The following is a 22412-nucleotide window of genomic DNA, read 5'->3' on the forward strand; positions in this document are numbered from 1 at the left end:
TGTGTGAGTAGTTTTATTTCTAGGGTTGATGGGGATCCATAAATAATATGAAGGGGTAATTTATTGTTGTTAATCATCAGTGCTAGATTATTTCCTATTGATTGATTTAATGCTCTGTGACTAGATTAGGCCTGATCCTTTATGCATGAGTTTGACAATATTGATTCGAGATTCGACAGATGAGAATTGATGTTTAGGTCTAGTTTCAATAGGCAGGTTAATTTACAAATGGTTAAGTCGAGATTCGAGAGATGAGATTTAATACCGGTAAATTAATTATGTGATTGTAATACGTAGCGAAAGCCCTTTACAATCTGGTTAATTGATGCATTGATGATTGATTATTATTGATTATTGGTATTGCATGATAATTTCTTATTGAATTGTTTTAACGCTTTACAATTGCGGCTTGTAAAAGTATAGCAATATTGAATTGATGAATCGAGCAGATGTTAATTTGATATTAAAGGCTATTTTCAATAGGAACTTAGATCTAGTAAATTGCGAGAGCCTGTTAGATCTATGTTGGTTAATAAATTGCGAGAGCCTGTTAATCATGTTATTTATGCAATGTCAATGATTGATTATTATGTTTTACCCTGGAGTATTATTTATTGGTGAACCTATGCCCTAGAGCCTTTTATATATTGTTTTCTCCCTATTCTCAATCTTAGTAGTTTAGTTTCTTATTCAAATATAAATATTGGTTACTTCATAATCTAGATTATTTAAGTTAATTAGGAATAGAAAGATCCGTTTCTCTGTGGATTCGACCCTACTTCCCTATCTACATTAGTTAGAGGATTTAGGTATTACTTTTGATTTGGGGATACGACTTTACCCTTTCAAAATTTGGCGTCGTTGCCGGGGAAACGGTTTTATTTGTTATTTCTGATTGTTTTTGTAGTCTAGATTATTTTCCTTTTGTCTCAGAGAGCATTAGTTCTCTGAGGCAAATCTCATATTTGCTTCTAGTTTTTTGTTTATGCCCAGGTGTTCCAGATCAGGTTACATCCCATTCGATCCTGAGATTGAACGTTCCTTCCATAGACAGAAAAATCTCTACAAGCAAATCCTGGCAGATTCTGGTGATAATAACAATAATCACCGAGATCCTCCAACTGGTTCTAGCGATTCAGAGGTATCATCAGACGCAGAATCAGAGATGACGGCTCCAAAGAAGCTTAGTGATTATTCACAACCAAAGCTTACGGATTTTCCACATCTCACCCCCACTCCGGCTCTTGATGGGGTTCAATTTGAAATTAAACCTCAATTTATAACGATGATAGAGAGGAAGCAATTTAGTGGAGCCAAGGGCGAAGACCCGAATCTTCACATTGCCGACTATTGTCAATATTGTAACACCATCAGGCAAGCTGGGGTCACTCAAGACCAAATCAGGGAGATTCTCTTTCCCTTCTCTTTAACTGGAAAAGCTAAATTGTGGTTTAATGGCTTAAATAGAACTACACTCGGTATAACTGACTGGGAAACTCTTGTTTTGAATTTCTATAATAATAAGTATTATCCTGCAGAGAGAACAGCCGTACTACGGAATGCGATCCAGAACTTTGCCCAAGAAGCCGATGAATCTTTATATGAGGCTTGGGAGAGGTTCAAGGACCTAAAAAGAGAATGCCCTCACCATAATTTAGCACAATGGCAGTTAATCCAAGCCTTTTATAATGGCATTGGAAATTCTTCTCGAATAATTTTAGACTCTGCAGCTAGTGGGAGATTTATGAATCTTAATATTGATGATGCAGGTCAGGTTATTGAAGATATGGCGATACACAATTCCCAATATGGGAATCCTAGAGGATTTGCGAACAAGGGGAAACATAGTGTTGACTCTGTATCCTTTTTGCAAGCTCAACTGACCTCTATTTGCCAAAAATTAGATAATATGAGCACTGCTAATGTAGCTAATGTTTCTGCGATTAATAATAATTCTAATGAGGCTTTCTGTGAAAATTGTGGTATTGTAGGTCATTGGGAGCAGGATTGCAGGAGTTTCGTGGAGCAAGTTAATGCCTTTCAAGCCTATAGGCAGAATAACCGATACTCCAACACCTACAATCCTGGGTATCGAAATCATCCGTACCTTTCCTACCGGAGTACTAATGTTCAAAATCCACCACCACAAGAACCACAGGCGCCACAGCAACAGCAGCAGAAATATTATCATCCCAATGCTGGCTAGAAGAACCAACCACAACAACCCTCCTCATCTTCTGACCCTTCTCTGGTGGAAATTAGAGCAATGTTAGTTAATATGCAAAAGCATATGGAGAGTAGAGATGCGACAATTGATCAAATTCTAGCATATAATAAAATTGTAGACAATCAAATTGCGCAACTTTCCGCTACTCTACAAGCCCGCCAACAGGGAGTTCTGCCGGCACAGCCGACCAGGCCTACGGATCAAGCATTTGCAATTACTCTAAGGAGTGGTTCAAACTATGAAGGGCCCCCTATGCCCACAGTTGATGAACCTATTTTATTAAATAATGCTAATCTTGATTCCGTTAAACCAAACAATGTAGTTGATAGCCCTGCAGGGCTAAAGGATAGTACTAACATATCTAATTCTACATTGCAGGGTACGACTCCAGAGAAGGTGGCTACTCCAGATAAGAGTAACAATGCTCCAAAGCCAATTATCAAACTTCCATTCCCCAATCGTTAATTGAAGACAAACTTGGATAAGCAGTTTGGTAAGTTCCTGGAGGTGGTAAAAGATTTGAAGGTAACAGTCCCCTTTACTGAATTAATCACACAAATCCCCTCGTATGAAAAATTTATGAAAGAAATATTGACGAGGAAAAGGTCTATTAATGAGGTAGAGACAATAGCTTTCACCGCAGAGTGTAGTGTCGTACTTCAAAATAAGTCTCCACCTAAATTAAAAGATCCAGGTAGCTTTTCTATCCCTTGTCATATTGGCAATCTCTTGATTGATAATGCATTATGTGATTTGGGTGCAAGTGTTAGCTTCATGCCATTATCTGTGTGTTCTAAGTTGAATATGGGTAAATTAAAAGCTACCAATATAACTCTACAAATGGCCGAGCGTTCTTTCAAATACCCCTTAGGTGTTTTAGAGGATGTCCCCGTTAGAGTAGGTAAATTTTATATACCTGTAGATTTTGTTGTTCTTGATATGGTTGAGGATATGCAAACCCCAATTATTTTGGGTAGACCATTCCTTAACAACGCAGGAGCAGTCATAGATGTAAGAAGTGGTAAGTTAACATTGTCAGTAAGGGATAATAAAGTTGTTTTTAATCTGAATAATGCCCCTAAAAGCTCCATGACTGAGGAGAAATGTTTCAGTGTTAATGTGGTTGAAAATTATTCTAACAAGCCCCAAGATCTTGAAAAAGATCCCTTGGAGGCGGTATCTTGTGTTGCATCTTTTTCAGATGAGATAGACAAATGGCAGAAGGAAGTTGATGCAATAGAAAGAGCACTCTACAATGTTGGTCTTGGTTTTGAGGATGAAAAGGTGGAACCGATCGAGCAAGTTGTGCAAACCGAGCCTCCGGTAAGTGTTCCGCCAGATCTAGTTGCAAGTGTTGAACGCAATGACAATTAGAAGCAACCTTCGATCGAAGAAGGATTTTTAGTGCGTAGCATTGAAGATCCCCCAGTCCAAGTCAAGGAGGATCCACCAGATAAGGTGATTTGGCGTCCCACGGGGTATGTTAGGAAGCCGCATCACAGCCTAAACACCGCTAGGTCGGGTGAGAAACCACCCGACCAAGCGTTAGGCCAAGGGTCCTAGTTATTGTACTTGGTAAGAAGGTTGTGCGGGACCTAGATAAACCAGCGCTTTGCGGGAGGCAACCCGTATTTTTAATGCTTTTTAGACTAAGTTTTTCTTTCCTTTTTCTTATGAGAGGAGAGATGAGGGAATTTAACGAGTTTGATGAGTGTTTGTACAGGTTTGAAGGAAAAGAGTTAGCCAAATTTTGGAGAAAAGAAGAAAAATAATATTTCGCCGATTTAGTCTCGGGCCCGACCGGGCGAAGCTCGCCCGATCGGGCGCGAGAGCAAGGGTCCAAAAATACGTATTTTCGCCCGACCAGGCGATGGGCGCCCGAACGGGCGCAAAATATGTCGTATACGGACTAAACTGTCCGCCCGATCGGGTGACTCTCGCCCGACCGGGCGCGAGAAGACGTGAAATTTTGATCGATAGATCGCCCGACCGGGCGAATGCCGCCCGACCGGGCGCGAGAGCGTAGCAAAAATTTAAATATCAGATCGCCCGACCGGGCGACCCACCGCCCGACCGGGCGCGAGCGGCGTCCGCCCCCTTCTTATTCTTTCTTTTCTTCTTTCTTCCTCCATTTCTTCTTTCCTCTATTACTTTCTCTCTCTAAAACTCAAATTCTCTCTACCTTCTCTCTAAGATTTCTCCTCCATTTCTCACCCAAATTCAAAACTCTTTACATATTTGTGATCCTCTCTTCATCCTCTACATTCCCATATAAAAAAATTTCAGATTTAATTCAATAAATTTTCAAACCCATTTCCTAACATGGCTTCAAAGAGGGCTAGGTCCATTTTCGGTAGGAGCTCTAGTTTGAGGGAGGAATACGACCCAGACTTGCAACTTTCGTACTGGCCGACGATCCGGATTGCGAGCCGAGAGCAAAAGGAGCGGCTAGAACATTTGATCGGTCGTGAGGTAATTCCTTCTCGGTGGTTACACCGCCCTACTCTAGAATCATTTGGTTTGTTTGATTTTGTAAAACGGTTTTTGAATGACGTTGGCATGAGAAAATTTGTTGATATGCACTATCCTACATTCCGAGAACTTACTTGTGAATTCTTGTCTTCTTTACATGTTGTTAGTAGTAGAAATGGGTCAAATTTATTTTTCAGGTTGAACAATAGAAATATTAGTTTAACTTTTGTAGAATTTTGTAAAATTTTTGAATTAAATTCTAAACTATCTCACCAATGGCATGCGGACTATAAAATGGGTGACATATATAATGCTTTGACTGGTTTGCCTACCCCCGACCCCCAACATGCTAGTACCAAACCTATTCACCACCCTGTCCCAAAAATCTGGCAGAGATTTGCGGGTTTGTGTTTTTTAGGTAGGGCCGAGCCCCATAATGCCCAATCTAACGATAGCTGTCATAGGACACTATGTGTATGGGTACGGGCAATTGAACATAGGCAGGTTTATAGTTCACCATTTGAGTAGGCATGCCACGGCCAGCACCACATCCAAGACCCCTATCCGTTTAGGTGGCCTTATCACTCGAATAGCAGTGAAAAAGGCCGGTTTTGTAGTGGACAGACCCCACCAGCTGACTAACTGTGGATCAGATACCTATATGACTGCTAGGTATTTTGAGGAGTTTAGGTGGATTAGACCGGATAGCGAGCAGACACCATTTTGGTGTATTCGGACTAGGAGCGAGCAACCTTTGCCCATTTTTCCCCTACCCAGTCCTGACTTGACCGCCTTTCCCCCAGGGCAGCCTTCTTACACTTATGATGTTTTAGTTGCCAACGCTAGGGGGCAGGCACCACCACCACCACCAGTTCCACCACCCCAGCCTCAGCCCGAGGTGGCTTTCTCTCCACCTCGTATGTCTCACTCCGTCCCTCATGTTAACTCTGACCCAGTTTGGGATCTTCAGAGTATAGGTCAGGCCATAGGACGTATCGAGCATTCCCATACTGACCTTAGGAGGATGATAGGCTCCTTAGACCAGAGGTTAGGGTACCTAGAGAGGAACCATGGTAGAGCTCTCTACCCTATGTATGATGACTATGCTCGTCGGGGTAACATTCCCGACGCTGCTATTCACCCTGACTGGTTTCAGCCTCCACCCCAGGGATACGATAGGGATCCCACTGCCCGTGGTATTTACACTGACTATTCTTCCTTCTACGGGTACGGCCAGGACATTCCTTTCGGGGGACCGGCGAGGGGGAGTTTTCATGCTGATTATTTTGGTGGTAGCTCTTCTGGTGCAGGTGGTGCAGGTGGCAGTGGAGGTGCGGGTTTCGGCTCGATGGATGAGGATGATCAGGACTAGCTATGCTGGGCTTGTTCCCGAGCCAATGAGGACATTGTCTGATTCTGGCTTGGGGGAGATTTTGGTTTTGGTATCTTTCTTTTTCTCTTTTCTTTTATTTTTGGTGTGTTTTCTTAGGTTAGATTTATTGCTTTCTAGGTTAGTTTTTATTGCTTTCTTATATATATAAAACTAAAAAAAATTGAAAAATAAAAAAATCCAAAAATACGTTCCAATGAATTATAAATTATGCTTCCCTATGCCCCTTTCTTGAGAAAATTGTTTTGATCTTTGGTATTTGATGATAAGCATTGTGGATTAGTTGATCATGATTTGATGTTTGATTGCCTTGAAACCTTAACATGCGTCAATTTTGTCCAACTACTTGTGAATATAGTGCTTGACTAGTTGATTTGGTAAGGAATGTGTGATAGTTCCATAATTCCTGGTATGTCAATGAATTTGAGTATTGGTTTGAAACTATAAGTAATGTTTATATGATTCATTATTATCCACATTGTGGAGGACGAAGACATTTGCTCTTTTAGGTAGCCTCCAGATGATTTTAGATACATTTGTTCCCTTCTTGCTACCCATGTTGTTGCTTGAATTTTTGTTGTTTATTAGCCACATTACAAGCCTATTTTGCCCCATTGGTTACTAGTCCCAAGCTTGGCTTGGGGGAGCTATTAGTGAGTGAGGTGAGGGAGCTTGTAGTGTGCTTATTATTTGCACAATTTGGGTGGGTTTTTGAGAAGTTGTTTTGTTGTTGATCATGTTTATTTTTTATGAGTTTGAGAGTTATATTTTCTTGAAAAAAAAATAAAGCATGATATTATGAAAAAAAAAAAAGAGAAGTTCAAAGAAAAAATGTGGAAAAAATAAGTGAACTTCGAAAGAAAAAAAATGTTCAAATGTTCTAGTTGGAGGTTGATCAAAAGAAAAATAATAGAGCTTCAATGAAAAAATATTCAAGTTTGGAAAATAAAGTTTGTTTATTCACTCTACTTCTTCATTATTATATTTTATGAGTGATATGTAAGAGTTGGGATTGTTTATTATGATTGGAGTATATTTGGTTTTTGTTGGAGTTAGTTATGTTGTTGGAGATGTATGATCATTATTTGTTTTGATCATGGGTTTTATTAGGATATGGCTCCTTTAAGCATAGCTTTTCTCTCACTTATTCCCAAATTTATCCTACCCTTTACCCTAGCCTTACATTACAAGCTTTAAAGACCTTCTGACCTTTGTGCATAGAATTGTATGAATGTGAAAGTGTTGTTTATCAATGCAAGTTATGATTTGGCATATTTCGAGTTGACTAGTAGGATTGAGCGTTTATTGTTTTATACACACGAGAGTGTGAGTTGGGAGGGCATTGTTCACATAAAGGGGTTGGATGGAGAGCGATCGAGTACATCTTTTACTCGCCACAAAAATGAGAGTTGAGTGCGTGAGCACTAGTCTTGAATTCTATATGCTCTTGTGGTTTGCTTTGTTTGACAATTGTTAGGGAAGATTGGTAATTAGATGGATTTGATTGGTTGATTTTGAAGCATGTTTATTTGATTTACCCTGGATCGTTTGTGCTTGATTTTTACTTTTGGGGTGAAGCATATTTATTGATTCATTGATGAGATCTTTGCTTAGGGACAAGCAAAGGTTTGGCTTGGGGGAGTTTAATGTGTCTATTTTATATAGTATTTTACCTCCGTCCCTTGTTCATAATTAGTAGTGTTTTTGGCTCTTTTGAGCCACTTTTATTACTAATTGGTGTTTTCTAGTGTTTTCGTAGATTTGGTTGACTTTTGCAGGGATTTATGCTTTTGGAGTATTTTCCCGAGATATTTTGGAGCAATCACGAACATTGGAGAAGCACGACCAGATTTTATAGCCCAGGGCCGGTTAGAGCCATCGAACCGATGATTAAGGGCTCGGTATAGGTGATACCGGGGCAATTGGACCAAGTATTCAAGACCGGAAGAGGAAACCCTGATTGGCCCGAAGAATTGGAGCCCAATCGTAGTCCAAATAGTGGCCCAAGTGAGCCGCTCGGCCAAAGAGGCTGGCGCTCGGAGGCGCGCCCGGCCGGGCGGGAGAAGCTAAGGCTGGTGCCCGGTGACGCGCCCGTCCGGGCACGAGATCAGTATTAGGGATAAAAAGGCGCGCCCGATCGGGCGCGTGTATTTACTAGTTGACGATTAGCACCGTTTTAGTTTGTTTTAGTTTAGGATTTGTACGGAGTATAAATACTCCTCCGTAATACGATTTTAGGATCTTTCTCTCTCTCTCTCTCTTTCCTCTCTCTCTCTTTTTACTCTTTCTTTATTCTCTTAATTGTTCTCTTAGATTTCTTTCTCCTAAACCTTTGTTCTTAATCTACTCTTAATTCCAGATTTATTTTGGTAACGATTTCTCTTCTCTTAATCTTAGTTGTTTATTTTATTCCTTTCATCATGACTTATTTTATTGCTTTGATTAGTTTAGTTTTTAATATGTGTGAGTAGTTTTATTTCTAGGGTTGATGGGGATCCATAAATAATATGAAGGGGTAATTTATTGTTGTTAATTATCAATGCTAGATTAATTTCCTATTGATTGATTTAATGCTCTGTGACTAGATTAGGCCTGATCCTTTATGCATGAGTTTGACAATATTGATTCGAGATTCGACAGATGAGAATTGATGTTTAGGTCTAATTTCAATAGGCAGGTTAATTTACAAATGGTTAAGTCGAGATTCGAGAGATGAGATTTAATACCGGTAAATTAATTATGTGATTGTAATACGTAGCGAAAGCCCTTTACAATCTGGTTAATTGATGCATTGATGATTGATTATTATTGATTATTGGTATTGCATGATAATTTCTTATTGAATTGTTTTAACGCTTTACAATTGCGGCTTGTAAAAGTATAGCAATATTGAATTGATGAATCGAGCAGATGTTAATTTGATATTAAAGGCTATTTTCAATAGGAACTTAGATCTAGTAAATTGCGAGAGCCTGTTAGATCTATGTTGGTTAATAAATTGCGAGAGCCTGTTAATCATGTTATTTATGCAATGTCAATGATTGATTATTATGTTTTACCCTGGAGTATTATTTATTGGTGAACCTATGCCCTAGAGCCTTTTATATATTGTTTTCTCCCTATTCTCAATCTTAGTAGTTTAGTTTCTTATTCAAATATAAATATTGGTTACTTCATAATCTAGATTATTTAAGTTAATTAGGAATAGAAAGATCCGTTTCTCTGTGGATTCGACCCTACTTCCCTATCTACATTAGTTAGAGGATTTAGGTATTACTTTTGATTTGGGGATACGACTTTACCCTGTCACTAACTCCCACTCAAGCACTTTACTCCAAATCCCAAGGTTGTTATTTATAGAGGAAAGTATGAGTGGGAATTTATATCCCATCAATGTGGGATCATGAAATTCCACAAATTAATTTAAAGCTAAATTAAATTAAAATTGCAAACTAATAATAAATCTACAAGTGGCATTACCATGTGAAATGGGTTGGTGAGGACCACATGGAGAGTAGGGGACCATACTTGCTCCCCACTCAATACTCTCCTTGTGCCACATGTCCTTACCCACTTGCTCCCATATTCCTCAAGCTTCCCCATAGTGACTGGCCCTATGGCCCAGCCACGAGCCCAGCCCGAGCCCAACCCCGCACCAAGATGCGGGCTGCTGCTGTGCGTGCAAGCCACGCACTTGGTGCGGGCTTGCTGCAGAGCGTGGCTGCTAGTGCGTGCGCTGCTAGCACGCCTAGCTTGCGGCAGCTAGCTGCTGCACGCACCACATGCACGCGGCTGCTAGCTGCTGCTGTGCGTGGCTGCTAGCACGGTGCGCTAGTACGCACCTAGCCAGCCATGCTAGGCTCGGCTTGGTGCGCTTGCTAGCTACCTATGCTTGGACATTTTTGCCCCTAGCATTCGGATGCTCGGGGCACTCCGATGCTAGGGGTATTTTGGGAATATGGTCGATTTATTATTATTTTTCGCCTCTCGTCTTTTTATTATTTTTGACTCGACTTCCGACGATCGGTTTCGACGCTCCAAGCTCGAATTACCGACGTCTAAATATTTAACACTCGGGCGACGAATTAATTTCTTCCGAATTAATTCGTCAAGTCGGTTCGTATATTTTGCTTGGGTGTGACCCGAAGGGTTCAGTCAAGATTAAGCTGTAATATTAATTATATTAATATTACTGATCGGAAGCGGCCTCCACCCAGGCATTCCGATCACTTGACCTTACTGAATGTATTAGCTTTCTAATAATTCTGAACCCGCTATCAGAATAATACACTTGTTCGAAGGACACCATTCCTTTCACGAGTAACACTTGATTGAGTAGCTTGAGTAACCCTTGACCAATTAACCCTTGAGTAATCCTTGACCGAGTGAACCTCTTCCTCAAGTAACCCTTAGCTTGACTGAGTAACCCCTCGAGTAATCCATGACTGAACCCCTTGAGTAACCCATAACCGAGTAACTCCTCCCCCTCAAGTAACCCCTGATAGAGTAACCCCTAGCCAAACTCCTTAAATAATCCCTGACTGAGTAACTCGAGTAACCACTGGCTGAGTAGCTCGAGTAACCCATGACCGAGTAACCCCTCTAGTAACCCTTGACTGAGTAACTCGAGTAACCCTTGGCCGAGTAACCCTTCAAGTAACCCTTGACCAAGTGAACCCCTCGAGAAACCCCTCAAGAAACCCCTGATCGAGTAACCCATCACGTAACCCTTGACCGAGTGAACCCCTCAAGTAAACCTTGATCGAGTGAACCCCTTGAATAACCCTTGTCCCAACCCCTCAAATAACCCCTGACTGAGTAACTCGAGTAACCCCTGACTAAATAACTCGGATAACCCCTAACAAGATAACTCAAGTAAACCCTGCCACAATCCGTTTCATAATAATTGCAACACTACTTTCTTTTGGTAAGAGTCCACAACTATTTTATTATTTCTCTCTAACCTACTCCATTTACACCTTTTTTTATTTTATTTTATTTTTTTATTTTCTCTTACTCCTACAAACAAATAAATATATCTCATTAACTATACTTTATATTATAAAATCACAAATTTTTATATGCAGCCTGTTGTACCATGCAACAAGGGTTAATCGAGTTTCTCGATATGGGATTACTTGAGTTGTTGGGGTTACTTAGGTTACTTGGCAAGGGTTACAACTTGAAGTACTCCTTACCGAGTAACCTCTTAAGTGACCCATAACCGAGTAACCCCTTAATTAATCCATGATTTAGCCACTCGAGTAACCCCTCCCCCTCAAGTAACCCCTAACTAAACCCTCAAGCAACTCCTAACCGAACTTCTTAAGTAACCCCTAACCGAACCTCACCTTTAAATAAATTATCACTCCTAAATGGTTTATATTGTTCCCCTAAAAAATTTACTCACTCTTACAAGTATATACAAATTACGTCTCCCATAAAATAGTTTGTTCATCACTTTTATAACCAGTAATACACAAGACACATAACTGAAAGAACAAAGTTAATAAATTGATTCTTAATAGTTATCCTTAACCATCAATTTATTATCTTTTGGATAATAGACTACCCCTGTTTCATAAAAAATCCATAATCATTTCCCAAGGAAAAGTATTCTCACAATGGGTTACACTAACACTTTAAATATAATTAAACTTTGCAAGATACAAATTAGATTAAACTTTAAAGCATCCAATAATGATTGTTTAAAACTTTAAAAACTAAACTAATTGCAAACACCATATAAATTGTGCTAAAACCTCAACATTGCAATAACGAAAATTAGTCTGTCCCAATAATTCTGAAGTAATTTAACTACAAAGTTATTCCTTACATGTATCAAAATAGGTGGAACCCCAGTAAAAATTCTTTTGACATAATTTTGAGAGCCATTAAAACCAAGGAGAAGTTAATATACGTGCTAAAATAATGATCAAAGTTTAGCAATCCGCACTGTTTCTAATGAAAATACTTTAGTTGAACTGCTAGCTCAATCATAATAGTTTGAACCTTTAAACCATTAAAACTGAGCCTGCTACATAAGCAATGGATAAGTTGTTGACACTTATTCCCTAAAAACTATTGAAATTTTGCAAAAGATTACAGATTATGATACGTAAAATAAAATAAATACAGCCAGTCCAATCCGTTAAATGACATGATATGTCTTCATAGAATTCTTCCTCGGCTTCCACCTCGTAGGATCACACTTCATCCGAGCATCTCTCTTACCTCCTTAAGCACTGAAAACACAATAAAATAACATGAGGTCGTGGAGATCTTATAACGCCATTATATATAAAAAAAGATAAAAGAGTAAAAAACTGCTAAGTATGATGATCCATAAGCGAATGATGATCCATAAGCAAAGACACACATCAGCGTATGATGATCCATAACTGAAGAGATTAATTTTAAAAAGAAAACACACACACATCAGCGGATGATGATCCATAAGCAAAGACTTTTAGAATCAAAGGCTAAGTATCAAACATGAGGGCATCATGTTAATCACACTGATGATAAGTTGTAGAAGGTTTTCAGCAATTCAAACTCCTTCCAAAATCAAACCCAAATCTCAACAGCTCCCGGAACTCCCAAAGGCTCTCCCGCCCTTAAAGCCCACTGCCTCACCACTTTCATGTTAGTGCGTAAATTTGGGTTCATACAAGGACAACTTTGATCTGAACCAAATCGTAAGGGATTGCATAGCATAGAATTGTACACTTAAGGAGAGAATTAAACTTGGAGAGCCACCTGTTTAAAGATTTCCTCAATCCAAAAGTTAATATTCTTCAGCCGAAATCATACCAGTTATGCAACTTAGATGCCATTTCCAGAAGGAAAAAAAAATTATGTTGTCATTTCCATCGTTGAACATCTAATTATTGAGGCTCAGTTTTATTTTATTTTATTTTTTTCTATAGCTCAGGCATAAAGAGGACATTGAAAGCTATTGCCCAACAACAACAATAACAACAAGAAGCAATAGCCAATATTTATGTGGAGAGAGAATGCCTTCCAATCTCCAATGCCTGAATTTGAAAATCAATATTTAGGAAAACTCAAAGCAACATCATCGCCTCTGCAACATATTCAAGATTCAGCAAAAATACCCAAAATTCAGGGTTAAGGTTGTGGGTTTAGGGTTTGGAATTTGGGAGAGGTCCGTTTAATGTTGATATTCATAATCAAAGGAGAGAGAAAGAAAGTGGAAAACTGGGCAACGATCCCCAAAACACCCCAGCAATTTTACACTCATAAAATTCTTCCTCAATTCTCCAAAAATTGAAAAAGAATCAAAGAAATGAGCTCAAAAACTGTCACATAGGAGTATGAACAAAATTAAAATCTAGGTTATCATCAGATTCAGGAATTAGGGTGAGTAAGATGAGCAAAATGCAAGATTACTGCAATTTGCGCAGTATCTTGTTGTCTTCCCATATATCTGCTTGAGAAACTCAACATATTTTTTTTAAACAACTCTGAATTTTGGTATAAACCCAAAAAATTGCAATTACAATCATGAATGTGACTATTCTTCCATATGTACTCTGGCTTCCATTTAACAAGTTTTTATTACAATTCATGTTTTAGGACAAGCTAAAGTGTTATTAAAAAAAGAGTTTAATGATAGCATGCATGTCTATGTTGAGTACCACCTCTCAAGATTGTAATCAGCTAAGTTGATCATCTGCACATGCAGTTCAACAAATTTATGTAGTTAGATAATCAGGTAGCTCACGTAATCAAGAAAAAAACAGGAGTAAGAACAAATATAATCAAGGGGCATACCTTCTCACATATTCAAACATGCCAGGCAACTGTGATTCCTCATTTCTAAATTCTGGAACATCCATTTTAAGGGCATTATAAAGTATCCAATATCAGGTCGCACTTGACAGGGTAATTCTTTCCATTGCACTGTAATGAAAACTTTAAGGGTAGCAGATGATGATGAAACCGGACTTGAAGGACCCGTTTTAGTATTTGACTTTGTCCAAGAGAATCAATTCCTTCCATTGGAACCAAAGTTGGAACGTCAACCTGAGAGGCAGATGACATGAGACATCAAACCCTCCAATAAATAACTGATTTTTTTAAGGGAAAAAAGGCTACAAGGAAGCTCTGAATATATCACAAAGGAACCAAAACAAACAAGAAATTTACACAAAATGAGCCATTCCACCCATCAAGTACTGCCACCTAGAATCTTCAAATTTTTTTGAAAATCACAATGGAAACTAATGGCGTCACGCTCATGTCACAACATGAAAAATGTGATAGCATAACATTGTCTTAAACCTTCCTTTCTTTATTAATGATATAAAATAAAGTTCAGACAAATGCTATCCTAAAAAGAATCCACCAAAATAGCAATGTGGAAAATGTGTCATTGTGGCAATACATCAATCATCATGGTACAGAATAATGAAAAAAAAAGAACTGCACATTTTAATGCCCCTAGAAACATCGAAACAAGACCTACACATTGTGGCAATACGTAAATCATCATGGTACAGAGTAATGAAAAAAATGGAACTACACATTTTAATGCCCCTAGAAACATCAAAACAAGACCTAAGCTGCTCACTACTTAGAAAGAAGTATAGATTATAGAAAAAGTCATTGACCTTTTTCCTAAGTATCTTATTCAAGCTAACTGTTTGCAAAATTTATTTGACCAAAAAGCACTACCCTGAGAAATAATGTCCCAGACAACTGGACCCCATAACAATAACCTGAAAATGTTCTTCTATACTGGTACCTTTCCCCTTCTATTTATCATTCTAAAGAGGTGTCAAATTTCAAAACAGAAATAGGCATATCACATGCAGTTGCCATCCCTTGATTGGGAAAGCATAACCCAACAAACTGCATCACAAGTAAGAAGCAAGGCACAACAATTTAAGACTAATTCCCGAGAGACAATTTCAAAATCACTCAAGAACAATTGTATCTTAGGCAACTATTATCTAATGATTCTCATCATTGAGCATCAGACCCTATCCCACAATAAAGAGACCCCAAAACCAATTCTTAGAACCCATTATTCATTCAGCATCATTATTCTAGAATTAGGAAAAAAAGGGGATGAGAAATGAACCAAATTACCTCAGCAAGCCGTTGAGGAAAATGAAACCTGAGAGGTTTTGGCAGTAGACGATAGAGGTGTTGGCAACAATGGCAACAGAAAATGGAAGCAAAAGTGAGAAGAAAAATTAGGGGGAAACAAACGGAAAATGGCTGAGATTCCCCAACAACTGATTTTCTGAAAAATTAAAGAACAATGAAGTCAACACCTTAACTAAAGGAAACAAATGCCATTATAATTACAAGCTACTACAAGACATAATTTGACCAAAAAAAAATATTATTACTCAAATATAATCCCATGAACGATTTGCTCCTCGTATTCTCACTTTCAAACCCTCATATTTAAAAAAGTAAATAAATTGCGTGAGCTCCCAGCCCCTCTATGTGTTCATTATAGTACAATTCAATTCACTATTTTCATCCAACATCAAGAACAATAAAAATTATTTTTAAATTCAATAAAGAACACAATCCATAAAAATTACTAACCTACGACATCCCAATCATCTACATGGTTAGAAAATAGTTCTAAACTACTTCACGATTCACAAAATTCATAAAAAACCAAACTTTACAACCTGTAGCATCAAAGCCTCATGAGTAAAAACCATTAATTATTGTTCTTGGCAAATCTGAAATTCATATCTTCTGAACTAAAATTTGATTAACAAAAAATCTAGAAATTCAAAACCCTATCCACCTCTAATTCCCACATACAACCTTAGGGGAAATTTCTTTAAAAGTTCTATGCATGTAACATAAGTATACAAAACTAATAGAATAGTATAACACATCTAATTTCACCCACTTCAATTAGCAAATCCCAAATATTATTAATTTACTCCCAATATTGAGTTGAACCGCAACTACCGAACATCATACACAAAGAAAATCATATAATTAACAAAAATCCCAACTTTATAAGCTAAACCCATCACAATTAACATGCTTACACCACAAAAATTAATCCCAATCCCCATTATGAACAAAGGACTAATTGATTGAACTTAAAATCAACATACAAGAATCTCAAACGAAATGCAGTAGAATATACAGTCCTGTTTTGCAAGACAATCAATCCATAATTAGCAATAACATCCTCTTCTCTATATTATTAATTTCCATTGCCCAAGATTTCTTTGCTTTCCTCTCTTCCAATCAACTTCCTTACTCCTATAAAGGACTCTTTCTCTCCATAAAAATCATCAACCAAGCACCATTTTCCCATTCTTCTTGTTCACCAAAATATTTTCAACTCAATAACTCATAGGTCCCCATCATGGGGGTAGATACATGAACTTTACCTTAGCTTCCTCGGGACCCCCTTTGCCAAGCCCAAAATCTAATTGCTTTGCATTGAATTCCTAATGCAGCAAGTTGATACTTATTTGAGCAACATAACTGTTATAATTGGAATTAAACACAAGCTTAGCAACATAAAAGCTTCTTGCTATTTAGAAAGCAAACCATTTTATAAAAGCTTTTGCTTTCCTTTACTCCATGTCTCCAAATCTGCAATTTTTACCAAAAATAAAAGAAAAGTAAATTCCTTTCTATTAATCTCAAATTAAAATCTACATGCTATTGAATTAAATATATGGGAGATGAATAATTAAAAAAGTGACCTTTAATTCTTCTACTTTCAGGCCCGAGCTTTAGCCTATTTTGATGAAGGCATACCTTTAGTTTCCTTTTTTCTTGAGCCTAATATTTAATCGGGAAAAAACCAAGAAAATAAAAATCGAACATACAATACTGAAAATTAAAGAAAAAAAAGAACAACTTACTATAAATTGATCAAATTAATGGTAAAAGACATTTAGGAATTACCCATTTGGAAAAGTGGACAGGTTCTAGTTCTTTGTGGGGTCGTCATATACAATTAGAATGTACTCCATACTGATTTTGCTAGGACAAACCATGAAATTGCTTTGCTTCAAGCATAATGACCGTATCTTTGTAATAAGACTAATGGGGCGGTGCCATGGGATCGAATGGTCTGTTTAAATTTTTTTCCTATATTTAATTTCAATTGTTCAACATGAATTGCTTTCTTTCTTGTACTTTCATTAAAATAATACCTTTTTCTGATACAAACTAATTAGGTTCAATATGTTTTTATTTCTAGCTAAAAAAGATGCTCTTGCCATTGTAAACGGTTTTCAACTATGAATAATACATACAGCCACCATGGGAGTGCCAACATAAACAACCCTAACCCCCAATACCGACCTTAATTCTAAGTTTTTTCAAGTGTGTACCATTGAGTTGAATTTTAACCATGCTTGAGGAATCTATTGACGGAAGTAAAACATAAAAGCTATCACTAAAGTATTTTGTGTTCATTAGAGTTAGGCTTTTGTTCTTTGAAGTTATGTTTGTTGTTTACAATATGCACAATGAGCAATTTGCATACACCTTAACCATCAAATTATTGGGTCCAAGAGCAGTCCAAACATTCATATAAAGCTTGGAATATTAACAATGAGGGAAGTAGAACTGTATAGCATTAACTTGGCACAATGAAATGCAGCAAATCATGCACTGGTTTACTTGGTTGCTACAACCTCAAATGAATTTACAATTGCAGCCTCCAAAAGTGATTCATCATATTCAATCTTCACCATCGAGGGTCGAACTTGAATGGTATTAAAAAGAAACTGAAGAAAAAAGGAAGATGTGTCATGCTAGTTTATAATCAAAAGGGGAACGAATCTAATCAAATCAGGAGTAGTGTTTAGTATGGTGGGATAGCAAGCTCCATGGATTAATGCCGAAAATAACAGAACAATGAAAGATGAACAATACATAGAACTTTATATTCTCAACAAGGCAGCATAACCATAACCAAGACACCCTGCTTGCCACCCCTAAAAAGTTAAGCGACGAGACTCGAATGAGTGGACAAGTTACCTTTTTGTTCACGAGAACAGTTCCCTTTATAACTTGACCTTTGTAGAACATATTAAACTGTATCAGCAAAGGATGGAAGTTGGAGACAACACAAAAGAATATATCAATATAATGCATAATTAGTCATTAAAACATAGATAGATCCAATGATTGTTGTAGTAAATGTAAGTACCGATACAACTGGGAGTGAATTCAAATCAGCTAATCTAGAATAGATGTTTGCAAATTGATACACTTCTAAAGATCCATTCAAGCCCTGAGATAGTGAGGAATCAATCAACAAGGTTGTCGTAGTCTAGGAGATATCTATCATAACATATATTAATACAACCTTAATTAACCAACGAAAGGATGCCATGAAGTGAGCACAAATACATAGCAGGATAAGAATACCACCCTATTTAGCCTATTTAGAACACAGCTTAGGAAACAGTAAAAACAGATAGCATATTGGTCATTATCTACTTTAAGCAAGTTGATATTCCACAACAACAAATATATGGTTAAAGAAAGTAAAATTGAGCTATTACAGGCACAGCAAACCTCTATGTTCTCTTTATCATTTACGTAACCATTGTGACAATTATGGGGACACCTTAAAGCAAGATCTTCAGATATGAAACCAGTTCCTTTTGTAAGAATCAAGGGTTTACCGTCTCCACCATAAATAATTTCACCATTTTCATCCTATCATCATAAGATACAATGTATCATTAAAGACCACAAAAGTACCACCAATATTGAATCAATATAATATAAGAAAACAAAAGATGGTTTACTCGACAAGGTATATCTTCAATGACTTGAACATTAAAATCATCAAAATTTATGTCCAAAGTCATGGTTTTTGACAGTACAAGAGTAAACTTGGCAGCATGAACACCAACCATTGAGCATATACATCCATAAATGACCGACTCATATTAATTAATACTTCCTCCATTTTATATTACGTAGTATAACTTATTAATCACTTCTCTTTTCAAAGGAAATAAAAAATTACACTCTTTCAACAAATTGCATTATATATAATTACAATTTGAAAGTAACAGCTAAAAAATACTTATAATGTATGAGAGTAATAAACTAATAATTGGTGGGTCTAATTTCCGAAAAATAGTTAATTAACTACCTGGCCATATAATCCTGTAGACTGGTAGCCTCAAATGTTGAAGCTTGAAAGAGCTCTGCGACATGATGATCAGATTTATAAACTCAACCGCTACAAAGTATGTCAATCAAACGAAAATAGAAGAATTAGGATTTTCAAATATTTCTAAAAATTGGGGGAAAATAGCAATTGAAAATATGGGAGATGAATAATTAAAAAAGTGACCTTTAATCTTCTGCTTTCCGAAATAGTTCACATTATTTGGATCTAATTAAAAAAGTGACCTTTAATCTAGTGTGCAATTCGATAATAGTCACATTATTTGGATCTAATTACCAAACTAACTTCAATTTTTTAAGCTACTCTAAACAGAAATCCAACAATACCCATCCATAAACACGATTTTAATCTAATTGCATAAATAAACAAAACCCAAAATTCAAATTCACCAAACTAAACATGCGTAATGGATTAAACATAAACAAGAAAGATACTGGAAACTAAAGGCCTTGGAGAGCATGAAACTCACTTGATGCTGCTATTTAAAAGGTCCTAAAGAGCGGAAAATGTCACTTTACTTATCACTCCAGTTTCAATTCAAGTTCTCCATCTTCCTTGTTGATCTGTTTAGATACAAAGTTAAAATAATCGGAAAAAACAGTCAATAAAACAGCAAAAATATCAAATTTCAGCAAATAAAAAAAAACTCCATCATAAATCAGTGAAAAAAAAAACCAGAGGGATACCATTAGGACCAAGATAAGAGTGAGTAATGTCACAAAGCTTTTCACAAGCTTCAATAGTTCGATATTCTTCCAGAAAGCTTATCCGACCTAGAGAGATGGCATTTGAGATTGATTAAACATTATAAAAAATGATAGAAATTTATAAAAGGAATAAACTCATCTTTTGCTTGGTCAAATTCTCACTATACTCGCTCCCTCTCACCACCAATTTAATAAACAGATTAAACACCCACCTACTTCTTTCTCTTAACTCCCCATTGATAAATCATCATAACCAATTGGCATGAAAATTATCTTATTAACAAGAGATTATCAAAGAACATCACCGAGATTCTGATACTAAGTAGAAAATCAAAACATACAACAAGCAAATATTCAACATTTCTACATTATTCAAGTTGAATGAACTAATAATCAAACACCCATTCACTTCTTTTTTTAAATTAGCCATTAATAAGTCATTTCGAAGGTATAACCAACCTAGAAAATTGGAAATGCAGAATTCAATTGAGAGAAATTTTCAAAGAACAATAACAAGATTATATTAACAATATTTAAGCATAACAAAATTTGATTAAAATAGATCAAGTTAAAGAAAATCATACAGAAGAACTCGTTCTAGAATCTTCAACTTGATTAAAATTAGATGATGATTTGGGCCTTTGAAGTGTAATCTTCTCAAATCTGGATTCAGAAACCACAATTAAAAAGTGAATATCTATCAACCTTTAAGAAAGCAACTAATGACCAACACATAAAACTCTAAAACTTAGCCGTCTACATTCAAACAAAGATACAATTGATACAATAACATGTAACAAACCAGGGATATATCATGAACTGACACCAGTTATCATTGAACTAACTATTCATCCAAGATTTTGAAGCATTCAAATTCTTAAAAATTCATAAACTATTGTTTCCTTGTAATCAATTAATTGAGTCCAAGTCATGAAAAGTGACCAATTATTTCATTTCATCCTAAGAAGAGCATAACACAAGCTATGATACCTTTTGGTGGTTGGATCTAATTTATACATGATCGTAATTAACAATAATAATAAGTACTTTAGTTAGCTCATAATAAACACAAAAACCTCAATAGCTCAAAGACTGAAACCTCGACTTCATCATCGCTGCTTTGTTGGTTTGGTCACCAAAATTTCGATTAAATGTCAAACCCACAAATCATCAACTTACATAAATGTAAACAGTAAAACCCACAATAATTCTCCCAACAATTCATGAAATAATTGTCTAATAAATGTTGAAATAAGCCAGATTTCCCGACTTCACTAACTAAAACCTTCTCAATTAATACAATAATTAAGCAATAAAAATTGTTCCTTAAAAAGAAAAACACCAGTTTACGAAAACACCCATTTGTAGAGAGAGAAAGTGAGGTGAGAGAAATGATTAGCCAAATTAGCCCATACATTTTTCTAATCAATTCAAGAAAAACAACACTACTAATAATCAAAATTAAAGCTGATAGAATTCGAATTAAAAATTAAAGAGCTAGTAGATCAGAAAATACCTCTTTCTCGATGAGCTTACTGAAGAATTTCTCAGCTTGAAGAAATCGTTCCAGAATCTTCAATATTGTGCTCGTGCCATGGCAATTTAGAATCTTCAAAGTCTGGTTTTAATCAGTGTTCAGTGTGCAGGGGAAGGAGAAAGAGCTTAATTAGTGAAAAATACGATAATTCGCGAAAAAATGAATTAATTAGAAGAGAAGTTACCCCATATCCATGTCATTGTAATCATCGTCCGCCATTGAAGATTGTTGAAGCTTGCCTGAAACAAACGCAAAAACCCTAAATTGTTTCGGGAACCAGAAACCCTCAAAAACAAAACAAAAATCCCAAAATTTTCATGTACCAGAAACCCTAAAAAAACAAAACAAATATCCCAAAATTAACAAATAGATGAAAAAAAAAATGGATCTAGCACATTCAAATTGAAGAAAGAGAAAGAATGAAAACCTCTTGTTCTGAAAGAGGCCTGTACTACATAAGCTGACCAATCTGCTCATCAAGTTTTTGAGCGATCCTCTAACCATTGTTGATAGATCGATGGCGATATCGCGAAGGAAGGAGAGAGAAAAAGGAGGTATGAGAGAATACAGATGATTCGAGAGGAAAGAGAAACCACTGATTGGAGTTTCTAAGCTGACAACTCCATGTGCAAAAAAATGGAAAATAAATTTAAAAAAATTAATGAAGCAAGGGAAAAGTCCCCAAATCACTCTTCATAAGGATTTTCAGCAGAAAAAATAAGCATGAATTAGGGACAAAACCGGTAATTTACTGTTCATAAGGAAAAGTAAAAAAAATGCTACCTTAACCCTTGAGAGCACTATCAGCAGATATAAAAAAAAAATTCCCTCACCACTCTCTCTCTAACTTTCCCTCTCCTCCGCATCAGATTTTTAAAGAAAGAATTTTTTCCATC

General features: G+C 36.7%; 1 protein-coding gene and 1 non-coding gene across 35 annotated transcripts; both read right to left on the reverse strand.

The window, feature by feature from the left end:
* Nucleotides 1-1549: 1549 nt before the first annotated feature.
* LOC145564706 (small nucleolar RNA R71) lies at nt 1550-1656 on the reverse strand. The gene has a single exon (XR_014094888.1). It is a non-coding gene; the product is annotated as a small nucleolar RNA R71 (small nucleolar RNA).
* A 10490-nt stretch (nt 1657-12146) lies between these two features.
* On the reverse strand, nt 12147-22210 carry LOC145557734 (AP3-complex subunit beta-A-like). Of its 34 annotated transcripts, XM_081618977.1 has the most exons (17): nt 21944-22210; nt 21701-21755; nt 21496-21597; nt 20564-20642; nt 19959-20045; nt 19742-19835; nt 19234-19323; nt 18755-18788; nt 18274-18357; nt 18102-18158; nt 17756-17848; nt 16814-16892; nt 16656-16700; nt 16493-16552; nt 15207-15363; nt 13887-14138; nt 13485-13785 (listed from the first exon to the last, which is right to left on the reverse strand). In XM_081618977.1, the coding sequence occupies exons 7-13, from the start codon at nt 19239-19241 to the stop codon at nt 16660-16662; spliced, it is 396 nt and encodes a 131-aa protein (XP_081475103.1). In that variant the 5' UTR covers nt 19242-19323; nt 19742-19835; nt 19959-20045; nt 20564-20642; nt 21496-21597; nt 21701-21755; nt 21944-22210; the 3' UTR covers nt 13485-13785; nt 13887-14138; nt 15207-15363; nt 16493-16552; nt 16656-16659. The 34 variants fall into 34 exon arrangements, 24 of the variants coding, with proteins under 24 accessions (XP_081475038.1, XP_081475103.1, XP_081475106.1 ...); XM_081618980.1 differs by lacking the exon at nt 16493-16552; XM_081618984.1 differs by lacking the exon at nt 15207-15363.
* Between the last annotated feature and the right edge of the window lie 202 nt (nt 22211-22412).

Source organism: Chenopodium album, chromosome 1 (genome assembly GCF_948465745.1).
Source record: "Chenopodium album chromosome 1, dcCheAlbu1.1, whole genome shotgun sequence".
Lineage (NCBI taxonomy): Eukaryota > Viridiplantae > Streptophyta > Magnoliopsida > Caryophyllales > Amaranthaceae > Chenopodium > Chenopodium album.